The sequence below is a fragment of the Panicum virgatum genome, chromosome 5K, assembly GCF_016808335.1.
Source record: "Panicum virgatum strain AP13 chromosome 5K, P.virgatum_v5, whole genome shotgun sequence".
Lineage (NCBI taxonomy): Eukaryota > Viridiplantae > Streptophyta > Magnoliopsida > Poales > Poaceae > Panicum > Panicum virgatum.
This window is the reverse complement of record NC_053140.1, coordinates 10,532,350-10,553,980: the sequence shown is the minus strand read 5'-3', so window position 1 is coordinate 10,553,980 and position 21,631 is coordinate 10,532,350. Positions and strand designations below refer to the sequence as shown.

General features: G+C 46.1%; 1 protein-coding gene across 1 annotated transcript; it reads right to left on the bottom strand.

Moving 5' to 3' along the window:
• Positions 1 to 2,386: 2,386 nt before the first annotated feature.
• LOC120706242 lies at positions 2,387 to 5,760 on the bottom strand. Its single transcript, XM_039990829.1, has 4 exons — positions 5,599 to 5,760; positions 4,074 to 4,217; positions 2,950 to 3,030; positions 2,387 to 2,872 (listed from the first exon to the last, which is right to left on the bottom strand). Exons 2-4 carry the CDS (start codon positions 4,194 to 4,196, stop codon positions 2,777 to 2,779), a joined length of 300 nt encoding a protein of 99 aa, XP_039846763.1. The 5' UTR covers positions 4,197 to 4,217; positions 5,599 to 5,760; the 3' UTR covers positions 2,387 to 2,776.
• Positions 5,761 to 21,631: the final 15,871 nt, after the last annotated feature.

Sequence of the window (21,631 nt, the reverse complement as noted above, 5' to 3'; positions counted from 1 at the left end):
ACCAAATAGTGGTCAAAATTTTTTCTTGCCAAAACTTTAGCATGCCAAAATTTTGGTAGCAATCCAATCAGGCCCTAAAATGATATGTTTTTTATATCTAGGGCAGAGATGAGTAATCTGCTAGAGATTTTTGGGCACGTCGAGTTGGGGTGTTTGGATTCACCTTGCTATACTCACCCGCCTCACTCTGTTCGACTGGCATCAGTCAATCGTATTTTTCTCTCACACCAAACCAGCACCAACTAGTCAGCAGTATTTTTCTCTCACAACAAATCAGCACCAGCCACAGCCAGCAAAACAAAGTGCCTATCTTTCTTCCTTCTTCGGTGTCATAAAAATCTTCTCACCTCCGTTACCCTTTTTCTGTTTATGCATGTTCATCATCTCTGTTTCTCCTGGCTCGTGTCCTTCCTCCACACGTAATATCATCCTACCGATTTCGTGTGTTCTTCAACTGTCATTCCTCTCGCCACCAAACACTGTTTGAAGACGGTAAAGCGGCGGACACTTTTCTACAAAGTTTTTTAAAAGCAGTGTTATTTCCTTGCTGGTTAGCAGCCAACAAGGTAAGTACTCAAGCATAAAGCCAGCATTTACTTAAGCAATGTGAGTGCCGGTCTTTTTTTTTTCTTCAAAAAGTGGCACCTTGTTCAATTACACCGCGAAAACTCTACACCATGTGGATGATTGTTGTATCTACACACGTGAAAGCATTTGTGACAATGTCACTGAACTATGTAAAAGATTGCACGGGTATATGAACTCTTGCACAGTACTGACCTCGATGCTACGCGTTTCGATTTGATCGGCGATAAGCATCGTTGTGATCGATCAGGCGCGTTAGTAGCACCTGTTTTTGATCAGACGGCCAACGCAGGCTCAGCGTGTGCAGTTGCAGCTGAACCAGTTTTTTTTTTTAGGCAGGAGTTGACCTGAACCTGACAAACCTCCGCCGGCACGTTTCGTGGTGAAAGGCGGTGGCAGGGGCCGGAGGAACTCTGTCCCGGTGGATGCAATTCCTCGCTTGGGGAGCGGGCTAGCAGCCTCCGATCACAGCAAGGGGGGCCAGGACTCGTGCAAGTCGTGCAAATATGATTTTTTTAAAAAAAAAGAAACAAATTCTGTGCAGTTTGAGGACGCGAATCCAGGAAAAGGTTAAGCCACGGCCTGAAGGCTGCCTTTTCCATCTCCCCTCTTCGCCACGATGTAGCAGCCTAAGCCTAACTTTTGTTCATCATCACGAATATGCCATGCAACTAACCGCTGGTAGGGTTTGGCAGCAACACAGACCGTGACCTGCCTGTTTGGAGCACGAGAGTTAGAAGAACCTGTAATAGTGGATTCTTTTTTGCTCAGTTTTTGCAGATCCCGAGTGAAATTCCGCCAAGTCCAGTGAGCGAGGATTTGCCAGCGGCAGCGGCACGCGCGTCACGTCACCAGCCGGTGTGCACGAGCCGGGCGAGCAAGAGATGAGGTCAAAACGGGGGGCGTGGACCATGTCGTCCTCCGGCCCTCTTCCATCCATCCCAACGCCGCTTTTGCGTAGCGTGTTGGCGCATGGCGCCTGCTGCCGCGGCCGCCTGCCGCTGCCGGACCCCGGCGGCCCGTCCGCTGCAATCTGTGTGCGGTGTCAGTGTCACCCCACAGGTCACCGAGTCTCCCCCCTCCTGGCTTTGACCTCCATTTCCCAGTTAAAAAACTTTGCCCCTCCAAGTAAACACTACTACGCTTGCTTTTTTTTTGGTACCCCCTGAAATGCTCCCGGGACAGTAAAAAAACGCGGCATCCTGGCACTTACGGCCACTGCAGTTGGAACCTTTAGAAATTAAACCTCCTTTCAGTTCCTTTCGTTCGCCAAGCCATAAACTACGGAAGAGGCATGAACATGAAGCAAGCCCCGGGTTGACTGTTGGCACTGGCTAGGCAGTGAGCACTAGTAAACCCGGCGTAAAAAAGTGTGGCTGCAGCGCGATCTCATCGTACCGAGCCATAACACTTTTAACCATGCGTTATTACCTCTGACGCGGCTATTTACTCCGTGCTGCACTGCCTAATGACTATGTGCTTCTCATACTGTCGACAGCCAAACTGCCAATACTGCTTTGGTACCTGCACTCGGAAGACTTAAGAAAGTTCAATTGTTCAACTCATCACGAGCAGTCCATGGTTTCAGACTGAAACTTCAGCTCTGACATGGAGCTTAAAGGTCATGCAGAGTTAAAGTTATTCCGCTATTCGGTATAGCACTACTTAAGAACTCATCTCACAGGCAACCTGATCGCATCCGTTTCTTCCAGAACGTCTGGAACCAGCATACATGGTACGACAGTGTTGATCACATTATAATTGATGGAACAAGCATGAGGCATACCGACAACTCGCACCATAACAGCAGCACCAGTGTATAGTTATAGCAGGAAACAGAGAGATGCCAAGGAAGGTTTGATTTAGCACTTGAACCCAACTCCAATGGGGATGGGTAATGTTTGATAAGACTTGCACGGTTGCATGACTAAATTTCTTGCGAGAACCGATTTCCTTCCAGAATGCCAGTCTAACTAACTATATACATATATATAAAGGCTATCAATCCGATTATGATGGGAGCAAATAATTGGAGGTCAACTGCATATGTATATATATGTACCGACTGGTGCTTGAATTATGCGGCCAAGTTTTCGCCAACAGTTTGTTGAACAAACCACAGTACTGGGTTTCCAAACGCCGGGATTAGGCTTACTGCGACCAACGGGACGGCACACACGAAAACCCAGGGCTAGATGTTGTTCGTTACGTGCTTCACGGGCGCAGGTGGTCTGAACTTCTCAAGCTCTTCACACAAATCTGGGTGATTTCGAAATAGCAGCCGTAACTGTAGAACAAAAGGAGATAAATGATCACCCGTAATTCAGAAAAAATTGTCAAGGAAGGGGAGGATGACATTCATACCTCTCGGTAGGCATCAAGCTGGGACAGTTCCATTCTGCCAAGAATGTTGAATAGTGACAAGTACAACATGTAATCGCGGGCCTGAGAAACAAGGTCATGAGAAGCATAAACTTTTAGAGTTCCTGGGTCAACAAGCACCGTCCATCTTATTGCATGAGGACCATAGTTCATACAGCAGTTCCAGTGTCAGAGAAAACAGAAGTAACTATATATTTGTCAGACTACCACTATCTCCAATCAAATATCTGAATTGCCAGTTACCTAGTATAGGAAAAAAAAGTAAGAACTATAGCTGTAAATTAACTGTAAAGAGCATCATCCAGATGTAAGCATCCTACTTTGAAGTTGACATAAGATAAGGCATCAGGTACCAATTGCATGAATGCAGAAACGATGCCTAATTAAGCATGATCTGGAAAAATATACCCAGAATTTAGCCAATATTATTATTAGAAGCTGTCTAAAATTAGCATGTGAGTCTATGTTCCTAATGACTGCAGAAGAAGTTTTGAAATGAGTTTCACAGTCAATAAGATCTTTTGGTAGTATCTTCCCAACGTGCTTTGTATTCTTTAATTTTGTCGGATGATCCACTGTTCATAATTTTGATAAACTATAAAATATTGGTTGCAATTCCTAGGTAACGAGCTAAGAGACTACATGACGAGTATTCACTATCAGAAAGTTACAGAGTGGGCTAGCAAGTTATCCTGCTGGTAGCTATCTGTTATAAGTTAAAAACCACATTTCAGAATGTAGACACTCCGGAAAATGGTACATTCTAAATACTACAAACTGGGTATCCACAGGATCTCACAAGAAAGGAGACCCGACTGCCTGCAAGCCCTATTTAGGATAGCACACATGCACACACACCACCATGACATTGACACTCCCGGACTCACACCTGAGCATACCTCCTATAACATGGATATTAGAGAACGGGTAACTCAGTGCACATCAAAATATGAGACAAGAAAAGATTCAGTATTGCATTCAGTACATGGTACCAGCCAGTTCATGGCAACTTATTAGACAAGGCAGCAAAGCAGGATTGGAACTCACACCACGCAGATGAAAATCATGTAATAGCAACTCATATATTATGCAAACATTCAACTCACCTTCACTTTCTTGACAAATCTGAGGGATTCTTCAAATGTTAGCTGCTGTGGTTTTGATTTCAAGGCACCAAAGACTACCATCATTCTTGAATCCGCCCTAAACATCTCATTAGCTCTTGGCATTGTACCTCCCTTGCCTCTGAACTGCAAAAGAAGCAGCAATTGCCATCACTGAAGATTGAAGTAGTAATATTACCTCAGCTATTCTCAGATAACAAGAAGTCTTAACTAAGACCAACAAACAATTGCCTTACAATTTTCCTATGAACTGCGACCAATGGAAAAGCAGAACAGCAGCAGCTAAAAGGAAGCGCCACTGAAGCTTGCAACCGACGTTTTTTATATGATTGGCCAAAGCCAGCAGATTAGAGGTGAATTTCAGTACAAGCCAACTGCAACACCAAACACAATAACAAAAAGCACCAACCACGCCTGCTTTCCATAATGACGTGAGGTCATTCACTTCATATGCTAAAATCAAGGCCCTGTTTAGATCACAACCCGTAAATCCCGTAAACGCCAAAAAAAAAGTCACATCAAATGTTTGGACACATGCATGGAGTACTAAATGAAGTCTATTTACAAAACTTTTTGCATGGAAGGGCTGTAAATCGCGAGACGGATCTAATGAGCCTACTTAATCCATGATTTGCAACAGTGATGCTACAGTAACCATCCGCTATTTATGGATTAATCATGAATTAATTAGCATCATTAGATTCGTCTCGCGATTTACAACCCATTTGTGCAAAAAGTTTTATAAATAGACTTCATTTAGTACTTCAAATTAGCAAGATTCCATCGCAAAAAATTTTTGCGTTTCATCTAAACACGGCCCAAGTATTGTTCACATCAAAACAGAAAAGAAGCTTAGGTAAAACGTGTGAACCAAGTCATTTCGTTAGGATGGACCAATCAACCGTGTGTGATACTGAACAGGAACAGAAATCCAGCACATAGTAGCCTTGAACAAGTAAGAAACAAGTAGAACGAATTGCACTTCTTCAATAATCTGAAATAAAATAGGCTAAAAAAGTAACAAATTAAAACAGGCAATGGCGTAATCCTGACTGTCGAAACAATAGAGCAGGCAGCGGCAAGAACTGAATCACGATATTAATGATGGCAACACTATGTTATCACTGCCGAAGAACGGCCGTTCCACCAAAATGCATTTGGAATACGATCCAAAACCTGTTCCAGTCTCAATAGGCAATCGCAACACGGGGCATAACTTGATAAGAAAACAAAAATACAGCCTTGGCGCACTAGCTGGCACAGTTAGGCTGGACCCAAAAAATGCGGAACTACCTCACGGAAACTACGGACCAAATGCCAACGAGCGGAAGCTAGCTCGAACCAAGCACAAGGGCAATGGCAGGAAACGCCGCCGGAGGGCGGCGGGAAACGCACCTCGGATCGGCGGGCGCAGCAGCCCGCAGCCGCAACAGCTAGAATGCCCGGTATCTAAAGGGCGAGCAGGGAGAGATGGGGGGGCAGACCAGACGAGGAGGAAGCGGCGCACCTGCTGGCAGCCGACGGAGGCAATTAGGGTTCCGCGCCCGGCTCCCCTCCCCTCCTCCTCTCGCAATCGCAAGCTTGGAATATTCGAACGGCAGTGGTGTGGTGTGGTGGTGTTGTGATAGGGGGAGGGGAGGAGAAAGGGAAGGCGAAGCGGTGAGGCATCCTTCGACGCCGCCGCACGAGCATAAAGCGGTTTCCGGTCATGACATGTGGACCCCACTGGCGGTGTCTGCGGCGGGGGCCACATGTCAGTGACGTTAGGAGAAGAGGTGTGGGAGGTGGGCGGTGTTCTGCTGTTACGGCGGCCGTTCCTTATCGTTGGGAGGTCAACGAGGAGTTGGGAAATAGGAACAGGTCGCAGGCCCGCCGGTAGCTCCTCCGGGCCCAAGCCCACTATGGGTCAAGAATTCAATGGCCCACAAGCCACAATGGCCCACGGCCGTTCTCTGAAATGCTGCTGAACAACAGAGAACTCAAATTCCCTCAAAAAAAAAAAACAGAGAACTCAAATATTGATAAATTCCAGTAGAATTTCAAACCATCGATCTTTTGCATAAGGTAGGATGCGTCTCCCTGCCTAATCTAACTGTGACTTGTTCCTAAAAGAAAGTAATAAGCAAATAAATGGCCTACATTTTATTTTATTCCTAAATTCTAGAGAATAAAGAAAATCCTTCATTGTTCTTTTATGGCATCGGCAGAGCTAATGGTATCGATATGTACATGCGACAGCGACGTCGGCGATTACAATAGCAAACAAGAAAAAAAAAGGAAGTAGATCCTGTGGATGGACGATGGAGTCGATCAACGTATGGAGCTATGGATGGACGATGGAGTCGATCAATGGCCGCCGCCGCCGCCGCCGCCCCCGTCGAAGTTCATGTCCCGGATGAAGTAGGCGTCGAGCTCGTTGACCCCGACCTGGATCCTGTGGCCCTTGGGCAGGAAGACGTTGAAGCCCAGCGCCAGGTCGGGGCTGTCCCGGAACAGGGCCGCGGCGGTGGACGCCACCTCGTCGGTGCCGACCCGCTGGTTCCGGAAGTCGTCCATGACGCGGAGGAAGAGGTGGTACTTGTCCGGGTGCCGCTCCTTGAACGCCGCCTTCACCGCCAGCACGAAGCCCAGCGCGTCCTCCGCCGACGGCGACAATGCCTCGTCGGCCGCGCTCTTCCTCCCGCCTCCGACGACTGGCCTGAATAACCCAGATCAGCCAAAACAGATTAGGACGCGCAATCGATCCTGCAGAAAAGCTAGCTCAGCTAGGGACCGAAGATGGTGTACGTGTACCTACCGGTCGCTGGAGAACGACGAGTAGGTCATGCCCAACGATGCTGGCCGGAATTCAGATGCAGGCAGCTCGATCAAGAAGTGCAGCAGCTGAAGTGAGGATGGACTCTCACGGCACTCTGCAGGCTGGTACGGGAGGATCTGTATTCCTGACGATCTGTTGGAAACTAGGAATCAAGGAATAGGGATTAGGAAGGCAACATCTTTGTATCAGTGACGAATGCGTTGCCTAATTTATAGAGCCGTGGATTCAGCAGGGATGGATTAGGCCGGCAGGCAGCTAGCTCATCGAATGAAGATCGGATGGACAATGACAATGGGGGAGGAATGATGTGTTTTTTTTTTAAAAAAAAGTTGAATGATGGGGATAGATAGATACTGACGACCGGGCAATGGCGAGACCTGGCTCCTTGCGCGGGTTCAAGATCCGCAACGACTTCCCCTTTTCTGCGCCTCTTCTTTTGCTACTCTCCAGTCCATCTCGCCAGCAACTGAACTCAACTCAGTCGTATGGATGCAGCTGGATATGCAGTTTTTTTTATATTTTCATTTTTTAGGAGGATTATTGAGTCCAGCGTCCGGCAAGTAGGCCCAGTAACTTGGTACTTTCCAGCACTCGGCCCGAACGTGGCTACTGGGCCAAGTTCTAAACAGTGGGTCTTTGGTCTTCTATGTGGGTCACAAAGATTATCATTGAAAACATTAGTGAGGGACCGAAACCGGCGATCAGAGGGGGTGAATGGGAGCCGACGAGTAAACAGGCTAAGTATACCTTGAGCAAGACGGCTTTGGCTCATCTTGAGAAGTTTGTCCTTGAGTTCTTCTGGTTCTTGTTGCTTCTCAAACAAGAGCGTCAGCAAGGCCATCTCTTGCTCCTTCGCACTCAACTCCTCCTCAGCCTTCAGCTCCATTTCAAGCTCACTCCTCATCTTTTGGTCATCTCCCGAAGCCATCACTTCACCACTCAAACCTGGAGACAAGGATGCACAAAGAGAAGAGCTTGGTGCCAACGTAAAGGCATGGTAAGGGTTAGCGCAACCAGGGCTCAAAACAAAAAAAGCCCAAAGCCAAAACTCCCACAAACGTCGCCAAGTGGTTTTCGAACCGGTTAGGGCATAGAAAATCTTAACCAAGCTCTGATACCAATTGAGGGACCGAAACCGGCGACCAGATGGGGGGTGAATGAGAGTCGATTAAAATTTCTTTCGAAATCGATCTGACGGCCTATATCCCAAAAATTACCGCAAACCCTCAACATAAGGTATTAGAGAATATCTATGGACTAGCTATCTCACAGCAGCACACCCTAGGAAACTTCGCGGAAGCAAAACGGGGGAAATTCCCAAAACAGCAGCTCTGCTGGATCAGATCGGTCTGACCGCTTGCTCAGACCGGTCAGACCGGTCGGGCTGGAATTTGAAAACTCAGACCGGTCAGACCGGTCCCTCCCAGACAGCCCGCAAGCAAAGCTCCAAATGGCAAATCTCGAGCAAACGAAGTCCAAATCCAACGAAACTTGGAGGATACATTCACAACTAACCCGCGAACATATCCCCAAGAGATCTTTCCCAAAAGATCAAAGAAACTTGAGAATTTAAGGGAAGATCAAGAAGGATTGGGGTTTTCTCAAGAACTCAAAAACTCCAATTTGTGAGAACTCGTGATTCCAAAGGATTAGACACAGGGCTAGAGGCACGGGAATCACTACAAAGAGCTCTACAAACCGTCGCAATCATGTGCACCAAAAACGAAATGAAAATCCGTCACAAAAGAGCACAAGAGGGACGGGATTGGATTGATTCAAAAGCCCAGAGGGCACAAGGAGGATGGGGCCTCCTTTCCCAATCAAATCCAATACAAAAGTCTCACAAATTCATAAGCAAATCCTATTCTAAAGAGAAGAACGGGGGGAGAGACACAGGGGTGGCGGCCTAGAGGAACAGAACAATCCACGGACAAGATACAAAAGCCGCACTAACCTAATACAAGTGAAGGGGTATTTATACCCGCGGAGACCGGTCAGACCGGTGCTAGGGACCGGTCAGACCGGTTGGTCTGCAGATTCCCCCTGTACACGATCTCATCTAACGGCTGAGGTTCTTTCTTCGCAACGAAGTCTTCTCCACGATGCCGTCATCTTGATGAAGATCTGGTCCACGGTTTTGGAAGGTCCGTGAAACCCGGATAGATGGCCGGTTTTGAGAAAACCGCCAAAACTCCACGCGCGGGAAGATTCCCGCCTCCACGCCGTGGCCCTAGACGCCGTTCCCGCCTCGGCCTCCTGACGGCCCTAGACGCCGCCCGACGCCCGTCACCTCCTCGCTCGCAGCGAGGCCCTAGACGCCGTCGACGCCCGTCGCCTCCGCCAGTCCCGAGACCGACGCCCGTGCCTCCACGACTTGGCGTCTTCAACCGCCGTCCACCTGCTTGGTTTTGTGGCGCAAACCAAGAAACCCGCCTTCCATCACCGCTTGCGCCCTCGATCCAGGAGTGGACGCCACAGCTGCCGCCCGGCCTGAGCTCCTCCACGACAACTCTCCGTCTACACTCGACGCCCGTGTACCTGCAATCCAAAGACCAAGCGCACGGCGCAATCTCCACAGAGTCGCGACTACACCACGGTTAGTCCACTCCACGTGTTGACCACCTGTCAACACCTAACGCTCCACACGGGCACTGAAGAAGGAAACACAAGAACATAAACAAAACGCACACACCGCGGTTAGCCTGACACAAACACAAGCCAAAATCAAGCTAACACGCCAAAACCTCCAAGGCATCACGACAATCACTCATCACAATATATGAGGTCAAGGTACTTGTCAACTTGACCTCTCAATCTCCCCCTTGATGAGTGCATTGTCGAAAATATGACATGAAAGCAAGAACAACCCAAGCGAGTGCCCAAAAGCCAGATAAAAACCAAGAACAAGGCCACTCGACATGAGCAAGGATCTAGAAGACTCCACAGAAAAACTGCTTGGCTCCCAAAGAAAAGGATCACAGCTCAACGCCGCCAAGGAGTCAAAGGACATCTTCGAAAGACCCAAGAAGCAAAACACTCAAACCAATTTCGACAAGCGTTGTCAATCAGTCATCACCAAGCAAACCAAGGTATTTATTGACATGGTTTGGAACATTTCTCCCCCTTGATGAGTGACTTGACACGAATCAAGCACAAAGAAATGGTTTGAAGTGCAAAAACCCGAAAATCTCATCCAAATGATCAAAAGCCAAAGAAACGTCAAGAAGGATCACACGGAATGAGACAAACCAAAGCCAAAAATCGGTCCCCAAAGACATGGGCAACGGCTCTACGCAACCGATCAACAATGCATGACCCCTCAAGAAAGAGGCAGAGCTCAACACAGTCATGCAATGGCAAAGCACCGGTTCCTCCAGAAAGAGGCAAAGACTCAACACAACCGATGCGAGAGCATGCAAAAGCTCAAACTCCCCCAAAATGCTTAACCTCTCACAATATGCACAACTCCCCGTGAGTGCAGCACTCAATCTGTCAACTCCCCCTGGATAAATGCTCAACCTGAATGCCTACTCCCCCTCAAAGCATGCTATGCAATGAATACTGTGCAGAGGGTGTACGCGAAACATTCAGGCATACAAAGATATGATCATCGAGTGATGGGCATGTGTGCTTCATAAACAGAAACTGAATCTAGCTCAACAGGATATATCAATCAAGTCTAGAGCTAGCAAGTTCAGTTCAGCAAAAATAAAAGCATCACCCATGATCTAGCAACAGCAAGTAGGAGAAAGAAAGCAGTGCTAGTCAAACTCATACAAGGTGATCCAAAGCAACCATTATAATTTACCACGAATTGATTCTGCATATCAAAACTTATCAAGCAAGTGATTTTGCCAGGGGTTAAAAGCTTGTCATGCTTTACTTAGCAACGAGGCCAAACCTATGCCAAAGGCAGTCAGAAGCTTAAGGCACTTGTTTCAGTCATGCACAGCCTTGCCCAGGTTCTCACTAGTGCTATGTGAGCCGTCCCGAAAGCTCGATCAGTGCGACAAGCAATCCCACCTGGATCTTTTCATTCCATTTCATACATATTTTGAACAAATTTAACAATTTTAGCTCATGTCAAAGAATACAAGCCACACTAACATGAATGAGATAGCAAAGCACATCAATACATCCTATCATGCTAATAGCTAAGACAGGGTGACCATGTTTTCAGATTTTCAAATCAAAAGGCTTGACTCAGATGATATGACATATACTGTGGAGCAAGCTATACATGATCAAGTCTAAGAAACTATACTAGCAAGCACTAGAAGATCATAACAGTGTATACAAGAATGCCAGTGCAGTGAAGCAATGCAAAATGCAAACATGTACAATGCATATGCACAATGCAACTAACCAAGCTAAAACTAAGAGAAAGACAAAGACAAGCCAAAAGCTAAGCAAATGAAGCACTTAGCAAATACATAGGCTCAAAGACATATAGGACTAGACCGAAATGGATCCAACTGAGTACCATGAAAAGGTAACAATCAGAAAACCACAAGTCTATCCTGGGAAGAAATCGTACAAGTCAAACACTTACATACCTCGATGATGATCCCGCTGGACCTAGAGCATAGCAAGCTCGAGGTCACCTCCCCTGCGTCCTCAGCGGGTCCACCTCCTGTTCGACCAAATCCATGTAGTCGAAGCAGAAGGGGCCGGAGCCTGCAGCCGGCGCAGTAACTCCGGATCACGGTCATCAACTTGGGGTAGAGCTCCACCTCAACAGACTGGGACCTATCACAAGACAAAGCGGCATGGAGAACCATCTTGTCTTGATCTACCTTGCAAAGGATCAAGAACTGTGGAGCACATGTTCTCCATCCGCGTCCTCTCACCTACAAAAGAGAGGAAGAAGAAGCCCGAGTCTTGGATCCCGAAGGGTTAGCGAGCATGTACTTGGGAACCCAAGACTTGGCCACACGATCACGAGAAGCATGGATAATAATGCGAGGATTAGCATGATGCAAATGCGGGTTCAAAATAGTTTTTGAAACATCCTTGAAGTTATGTCTCACGGGAGAAACTCGAGGAAAACGAGAGTCACCACTGGAAAAGAGACAATGACCATCCAAGGTCTTTTGAGACTTACCCACACACGTACCCTGGCTTACCTCACTAGAGCTAGCACACTGCTTCTCAGAAGGCTCACAAGTGTTCATGCCATGAGAAGGGCAATGAACATCCAACGGCCTAGAAGCTCGAGCACGGCGGATGCATTTGTCACGCCTATAGCAAAAGCTATCTTGATGCCCATCTCTCTCACAAAAAGTGCAATGGTACAAAGGCCTAGAGGGAGGCACACCATTCTCAGACAAGTGAGAGATCCCTTGGGACTTAGCACAAGGAGCACTAGCTTGAAACTTAGTGCCCGCACTAGGAATGCTCGTGCCATGGGAAAGGCCACGAGACTTCCTAAAAGCCTTAGCTCGAACTCTTCGCTCATGTTTGACACGGCGGAAGCAGAAATCGAATGTATGTTCATCATTCTTGCAAAAAAGTGCACTTGAATTTTGGTTTGGGAATCTGAGTCCCGAATATGGAAGTAGCACCATTGCCATGTGAATTCCCTTGGACATCACCTGACTCAACACACGGTTTAGGACTAGCTATGGAAGAGCTATCCTTAGCCACACCACAAGTGCTCTTGTCCATGGATTCACTCTCAACATGAGTATCTAACTCTGGTGGCAAGGGGGAAGAAAAGCCAGCAGCAGAGTGGAGAGAAGTGCGAGAACCAAGGAACTTAGCACAAAGACCCTTGCATGTTGTGACCAAAACCTCATTTTGATATTTGAGCCGATCACAAGTACCACACAGAGCATTTCTCAAGTTCTCCATTTCCTTTTCGATGCACTCGGCATAAGTGGTACGCAAGAGGTCAACTTCCTTCTCAAGGTTGGCACTCATATCCTTGTGCGCAACCAACTCAGCGCTCATATCATCGCGCAAGATCTCCAAAGCCATAACCTCAACTTTCAAATCAAAACACGATGTGCAAGAAATAACACCAGAAGAGGCATCAACACCATGCAAAGAATCTGAAGCACAAGAGGTCTGGCAAGCAACATCAGCAAAAGAGCAACAGCTGGGCCTACATCTCATCTCATCTCATCAATCTCAGCACTAGCATGATCAAGATCAGCTACACATGTGTTGTGGACAAACTTAAGTTCATCAAACTTAGCATTCAAAGAATCGCAACAAACACATGGTAGAGAGGCAATAGAATGCACCAAAGAAACCTCATGTCTAGCAACATCATGATTATCATGCAAGACATCAAGCAAAGCCTTATCATGTTCAATAGTATCAAAGCTAGACAAGAAATTATTGTGCAAATGATCATGCTCAAAGTCACATGCAAGCAACATATCCAAATCATCCTTATCAAGCATGGCATGATCATCAACATCATCTGGCAAGGAAGCTACAGAATGCAACAAAGCAATCTCATCTCTAGCAATATCAAGATCAACATGTGAGGCAACAATCAAAGCCTTAGCATGTTCTAATTGGTCTAAGCTAGAGGTAAGGTTCTTCTCTAAAAGCTCATGTTCAGATCTAGCACAAGCAAGCAAGGAGCACAGTTCATCCTTTTTCCTATGCAAGGCTACACAATCAAGGCATGGAGCTAAAACACGAGATTTCCAAAAAATAAGCCCACATCTAAGCCTAGAGCAAGAATCCCTTAACTTCCCAACTTTTCTATGTAAAGCATCACAAAGCTCATGAGACTCAACAAGATCGTCATGCAAACATTCACAAGAGTCACATGAAGAAGATGCAATAGAATCCTCAAGTCTATCGATCTTTCTTATGAGCTCATCACTATGCTCATCATGCGCACAAAGACGAGTGAACAGGCTAAGTATACCTTGAGCAAGACGGCTTTGGCTCATCTTGAGAAGCTTGTCCTTGAGTTCTTCTGGTTCTTGTTGCTTCTCAAACAAGAGCGTCAGCAAGGCCATCTCTTGCTCCTTCGCACTCAACTCCTCCTCAGTCTTCAGCTCCATTTCAAGCTCACTCCTCATCTTTTGGTCATCTCCCGAAGCCATCACTTCACCACTCAAACCTGGAGACAAGGATGCACAAAGAGAAGAGCTTGGTGCCAACGTAAAGGCATGGTAAGGGTTAGCGCAACCAGGGCTCAAAACAAAAAAATCCCAAAGCCAAAACTCCCACAAACGTCGCCAAGTGGTTTTCGAACCGGTTAGGGCATAGAAAATCTTAACCAAGCTCTGATACCAATTGAGGGACCGAAACCGGCGACCAGAGGGGGGGTGAATGGCAGCCGATTAAAATTTCTTTCGAAATCGATCTGACAGCCTATATCCCAAAAATCACCGCAAACCCTCAACCTAAGGTATTAGAGAATATCTATGGACTAGTTATCTCACAGCAGCACACCCTAGGAAACTTCGCGGAAGCAAAACGGGGAAAATTCCCAAAACAGCAGCTCTACTGGATCAGACCGGTCTGACCGCTTGCTCAGACCGGTCTGACCGCTTGCTCAGACCGGTCAGACCGGTCGGGCTGGAATTTGAAAACTCAGACCGGTCGCTCCCAGACAGCCCGCAAGCAAAGCTCCAAATGGCAAATCTCGAGCAAACGAAGTCCTAATCCAACGAAACTTGGAGGATACATTCACAACTAACCCGTGAATATATCCCCAAGAGATCTTTCCCAAAAGATCAAAGAAACTTGAGAATTTAAGGGAAGATCAAGAAGGATTGGGGTTTTCTCAAGAACTCAAAAACTCCAATTCGTGAGAACTCGTGATTCCAAAGGATTAGGCACAGGGCTAGAGGCACGGGAATCACTACAAAGAGCTCTACAAACCGTCGCAATCATCTGCACCAAAAACAAAATGAAAATCCATCACAAAAGAGCACAAGAGGGACGGGATTGGATTGATTCAAAAGCCCAGAGGGCACAAGGAGGATGGGGCCTCCTTTCCCAATCAAATCCAATACAAAAGTCTCACAAATTCATAAGCAAATCCTATTCTAAAGAGAAGAACGGGGGGAGAGACGCAGGGGTGGCGGCCTGGAGGAACAGAACAATCCACGGACAAGATACAAAAGCCGCACTAACCTAATACAAGTGAAGGGGTATTTATACCCGCGGAGACCGGTCAGACCGGTGCTAGGGACCGGTCAGACCGGTTGGTCTGCAGATTCCCCCTGTACACGATCTCATCTAACGGCTGAGGTTCTTTCTTCGCAACGAAATCTTCTCCACGATGCCGTCATCTTGATGAAGATCTGGTCCACGGTTTTGGAAGGCCCGTGAAACCCGGATAAATGGCCGGTTTTGAGAAAACCGCCAAAACTCCACGCGCGGGAAGATTCCCGCCTCCACGCCGTGGCCCTAGATGCCGTTCCCGCCTCGGCCTCCTGACGGCCCTAGACGCCGCCCGACGCCCGTCACCTCCTCGCCCGCAGCGAGGCCCTAGACGCCGTCGACGCCCGTCGCCTCCGCCAGTCCCGAGACCGACGCCCGTGCCTCCACGACTTGGCGTCTTCAACCGCCGTCCGCCTGCTTGGTTTTGTGGCGCAAACCAAGAAACCCGCCTTCCATCACCGCTTGCGCCCTCGATCCAGGAGTGGACGCCACAGCTGCCGCCCGGCCTGAGCTCCTCCACGGCAACTCTCCGTCTACACTCGACGCCCGTGTACCTGCAATCCAAAGACCAAGCGCACGGCGCAATCTCCACAGAGTCGCGACTTCACCACGGTTAGTCCACTCCACGTGTTGACCACCCGTCAACACCTAACGCTCCACACGGGCACTGAAGAAGGAAACACAAGAACATAAACAAAACGCACACACAGCGGTTAGCCTGACACAAACACAAGCCAAAATCAAGCTAACACGCCAAAACCTCCAAGTCATCACGACAATCACTCATCACAATATATGAGGTCAAGGTACTTGTCAACTTGACCTCTCAATTAGCGTACCACAAAGGTTGGCGATCGACAAGCACACGTCTCAAGATGGCAATGGGTACCCAAAACTCGAGTACCCGATGGGTTTTACCCGATAAGAAGACGGGTATGGAATGAGTTTTCTACCCGTGGGTATATTATTGGGCAAAATCTTGTACCCGTCGGGTATGGCAGGTACGGGTGCGGATGTATACTACCCATACCCGCCTACCCGGGAGTAAGAAATACTCGCACAAAAAAATAAGCCATCTTAAGTGTCTAACTCATTTTAGGCCATATGGCCCATGAATTTATCCCAAATCCAATTAATCCCTCTTAGTATATATATTGTTGAACTCTCCTTCAAATCCTACTCCACACTCACTCCAATTTTTGTTTGAAATGAATTATTTTTCATATGAATATGTGATATTTATATGTAATTCTCGGGTATGCTTTTCGGGTACGGGTTACCCGTCGGGTATAAATTACCCCCCGGGTACGGGTATAGAAACATTTTCCTACCCGTGTACGGGTACGGGTACGGGTAACCCGACGGGTAAAACTTAGTTCTAGCGGGTACGGGTATGGGTGGCCAATACCCGACGGGTATGTACCCGTTGCCATCTCTACACATCATAGCACCATTGGTTTCTAAAAAAAAAATAGAAAAAAATGGACGAGCAGGTTCCACCAACCTGATCAACTGAGCTTCAATTCGTATGACCTTTTCAAATTTTTACTCACCTACGGTTAGTTTAATTCCTTTTTTTTGTGGGGAAAGGTTAATTTAATTTCTGATTGATGTGTATGGGATATTGCGCTTATGGTGGAATGATACCCTTATAATGGATGTATATTCCTAGTCAGCAAAACTATACTCTGATCCATTTGCAAACATATGATGTTTATGTAGAAAAATATAAAATTTACGACAAACTAATTAATTAGTAAATGTCATATATTTTAAAAACAGGATCATATTTTCTTGTTAAGACTCCTATAATATGCGACCTACTATTCCATCAGGAGATGAGAGCATTAGTATATGCATTATGCAAAAGGAGACGAGAGCATTGCATGCATGCGCCTCAGGTCAGCACAGGCTTCATGGAACATATCAGATTGTTCGGAGCATATTAGAAGCCACTCGCTCTACCATCAGATGAGCTCCACTTTTAGGGACAGGGAGCTACAGCTAGCGATGGATATCAGAAGGGAACCGATCCATTCTTGCTCCAGAGTGGGAGTCTATAGGATTATTATTCCACATTTTTCCAAGACGACGACATGCAAATCTTATCTCTCCAGGGTTTTTGCATTTTCTGAGCAGATCATCGATCATGGCCGGTACGCCGGGCATCGCGCATTTCATTCTGGAATTCTTGTGGTGAAACAACAAGAATAATTGCTGTGGCTGAATGTATAATTCGCAACAGTGCAGATGTTCCAACATCCAGCATCGCTGGCTGATGCATCATGTGCCCTTTTTTTCTTCATATTTTACATGGGAATCGAATGAAAGATTAATTTAATAACAATTCCTCCAGGAAAAATGATCATCGCTCCTTTTGGCACCCAGGAACCTTAGCTAGCAATCTCATACATGTGTATAGTACAATGCATTATTGCTTGATGTTTGCCATGCATAAGGCACATGCACAAACTTTGATTCTCCATGTTAGCCTTGGGTTTTTATTAAAAAAAATGACTAGTAATAAACATATAATATATTTCGTTTTATTTGGAATGTGAAAGTCATATAAGCTTAGGGAAAATGCTTGCTTAAGACTGTAAGTTTATTGGATTTATTATTATAATGTCCATGAACCGAGGTTGGATAGACCCGATTTGCCATAGACTTAGCAAGAGTTCTCATTTTTTTCTAGATTTATTCATGAATTAATGGACACAATTATTTAATAGTACTCCCTCTATCCTAATATAGAATATAAGGTGCAACCACTTTTTACTCAAATCCCATAATATAAGACGCACTCTCTCTAGACACACGTACATCGATGCAGTAATACTAGTGTTGATAGCGAGAATTAAATACATTCCTTGGTTTTTGAACCAGAGGTGGTTATATACTAGGACGGAGGAAGTAGGTGACATAACGATAGACTGTTATGGTGACTTCATCGATCTCAAGATGTGCACATGTCATTATCCAAAACATCAAGTTCTCATGATTGTAGGAGGTAATATTATCCCTACATGGATATGTCAATTGTCAGCTACACGAGCAGCCTTAGATCAATTATATTACGGAATATATTCTTATAGTTCACCTTTTTATGTGTTAGATGTGTTAATACTGTTTTCTATTAATTTGATCAAATTTAAAATAGTTTGTCATATAGAACGAACTTAGAATTCCTCATATTTCTCGACGGTTCACCAGCACGCACGCAGTGCATAGTTGGACACATGTAATGGTGGTGGACGCCCGGGAATCAGGATATAATGATATATGCATTCATGGGCCATGAGGCCTCGTCAGCAAGCAAAAGCAATCCATGCATTATCGATCAAGATCTTTACCTGCCCTTGAAGGCTAGTACCTATCCGTGGGCTGTGTGGATAGTTGGTGCTAGTTCGATGGTGTTACCTAACCGACCGATCAGATTCAGAGCATATAATGCATGCGGAGCTAGCTAGCTGCTGGCTGCTGCTATTTCTAGGCCCTGTTCGCTTATCTTTTCCTGGCTTATTTCGGCTTGTTTTGACTTATTTCTTCTCACATTGTACTATTAAATCAGCCGAAATCAGCCGGCTTTTAAATCAGCCGAACAGCCCCCTACTTGCAGCTTGAGGTGGTACTACCCCGTATCCGAATCCGAGAGTGTGATCCACAGCATGTAATCCAGGGCCCCGCTAGTGAAGTGGTGGTGGCATCGATCCATTCCAGCCATGAATGCATACATATATGTGTGTCATTGTTTTATTCTTGTAAAGGTTAAAACTTAAAACATTATTGTAGTATTTTTTACAGCTCCATCCGTTCCAAATTATAATTCGTTTGACCTTTTGGAACCCAAGTTTGACCACTTGTTTCATTCAAAAAATTTGCGCAAGTATTATCAAATTTAAATTATTTTTGAAGAACTTATATTAATAAAGCAAATCACAACAAAAGAAATGATATTTTGAATAAATTTTTGAATAAGACGAGTGATCAAATGTTAGTATAGAAAAGTCAAATTAATGACTTATAATTTAGAACTGAGGGAGTAGGATACATACTAAAAAATTAGCCTAGGCAACTTTTCTAGTTACCACTTACCGGCGGCTGATGAACTCACTGATTGTGATCGCGCAGATTCTATTGCTGCAGTGAACTAGTATAAATCGAATTGAGATTCAGTGACGTACGGTACGTGACTTAAGTCACGTACCGTACGAAGTCACGTACCGTACGTCACTGAATCCGCGTCCGTATAAATCAACCACGAATGGACGATCGATGATATGAAAACTGAACTGAATTCGCTTCTTTTTTTTATGCGTGATTGATTTATTATATATACTGATGGATGAGCCTGAAGCATCATTATTATACTCTACTATTTGTATGCAAGAACCTGATACGGTGATACCCGATTCCATTAGTGAGGACGAGAGGAGAGCTGACGGTGCAGGCATTCAGAAAAGACCGGGGGAAAGAATATATGTGCAGCGCAGGCAGCATTTTCGTCATCACGATGGAACGCTGCAAGTTAGGGTAGCAGAGTTGAGATGTCCGATCCTTCAGATGAGCATGTGTGTGATAACTGACCACTCGCACCAACAGACTTTTTCCTGCAGACAACACCACGGAGCAGCTGAAACGAAGAAGCAGCAGAATTGAGACAGGGTTTCTAACTCTGGGTCGTCGATTATTCACTTCCACGATATTTATTTGTTTACTTTTTTACCATTATAACAAAAAGTCTAAAATAATCATTAGACCTAGACACCTAGCTAGCTAGAGAAAAGCAGAAAAGGAAAAAAATGAAACATATTTAAAAGACCTAGCTGGTAGGAGTATGTAATAAAGAGAGAAAAGCAGAAAAAGGGGCAAGCAAGAGAGGACAAAGTAGTGGAAATGTGACAAATACCACACAACCGTACCAGTATCCTGCAGCATCTGCTTTCCATTTCGTACCAGCTGTCAGTTAAGCGAGAGGCCGAGAGCGAATCGCAGCTCGATAGGTGTGGGACGGCAAAAAGGTTTGGAGTTGGAGGGCGCCATGCACGCCATTGACAAGCATGCAGAGTAGTGACTATGATCAGAGGGCAGGCGCAGACGCACACAATGATATGGTTTTGTACTGCGCTGGCTCTCCAGCACAGCGACATTGGAATGCATTCCCATTCACATTCAGTGTAGAGTCGTTATCGGCCGGTGCTTGGAGAGGCAACAAAATGGTCTGTCCCATTGTAGCTTGCGCTCGAGCTCTACTCTCGCGAAAGAATTTTTTTTATGGGAATCTCGCGAAAGAATTCCCCATTGGACACCGGTAATAATGAATCATTTCTTCTTCTATAGCTTCGAAAATTTCAGCCTCCCTTATTTGACACTAGATCTAACTTTTGTTCACAAATAATGTAGCTTCCTTCTACTCTAGTGCAACACTCTTCTATATATGTATCTAGACATAATGTTTATCTAGATGATGCATAACAAAAATATATATCTAGATTTGCCAGAACGACCTACAATTTAAAACCGAGTGAGTATTTAATATCCTTGATAATGCAACACTGATACGGAGATATAGACTACAAATGATCAAGTGTTAGAAATCGTGTCTGTGTCCTAATTACACGACAAATCAATATCTTTCTTTCCGGTCCATATCAGATCACCAGCTTAGTCCTTGAAGCTAAAGGCCGGCCTACTAAAGATCGATGGGCCACATCGATCTATATCTCTGAGCTCCAGTGCAAAAGCTGTAAAAGACTAAAAGAGCCCACCGCCCAATGCGAAGTGGCGAGCAGTCCGTGTGTCCAAGCCGAATGTACAAGGATTGATGTAGGCGAGCAAGGACGAACACCGTGCAGTGCGTGCCAAAGTTAGGTGCAGATTAGAGCCAACCCACGATGCACGATCGGGCAGCTTGCTTGAAGTAGGGCCAGCCGAGCACCATGAAGAGCTTGCTCCATTCCATGAGATCTTGTCTGCGCAACGATCAGCAGCTTATAAAGATCATGTCGATGTTGTTCGCGCGTAGGAGGTAAGATTTGATTTACCCGGAGCACTATCCGAGAGAGAAGCGTGTTGCCTGATGTGCCCTGTTGCTTGCAGGGAGCACAGGAGCAGGCCTATGATTCGCTTGCTCATCTTGTCTTCTTTTCGATCTGGCAACAATAAACTATTGTATAATTCATTCATAAGAATATTAATGACCAAAGTTGAATAGATTTGACTTTGACCAAATCTAAAAATATTTATATTTTGGGACATAGGTAGTACGGATTAGCATTATAGTGCAAAGTCACATATGCATATTTAAAATACTAGTCCATCAACTCGTGTATGTGTACCCGTAAAAAAAAACTCGTGCATGTGTAGAGACATACTCATACAAACAGTGGCGGAGGACGCCAAAATAATGAGGTATGGCCGGGGGGAGGGGCAGTCGGCCGAGGCGGCGGCGCTCAGGCGGGGGCGGGCGCCGCAGGCCGGGGCGGGGGGGGGGGGGGGTGCAAGGGGGCGGTGCGTGGTGACGGCGTGCTTGGGCGGGGGCGCAGGGGGGCGGTGCGCCGGGGGCCGGGGCGGGGGCGCTCGG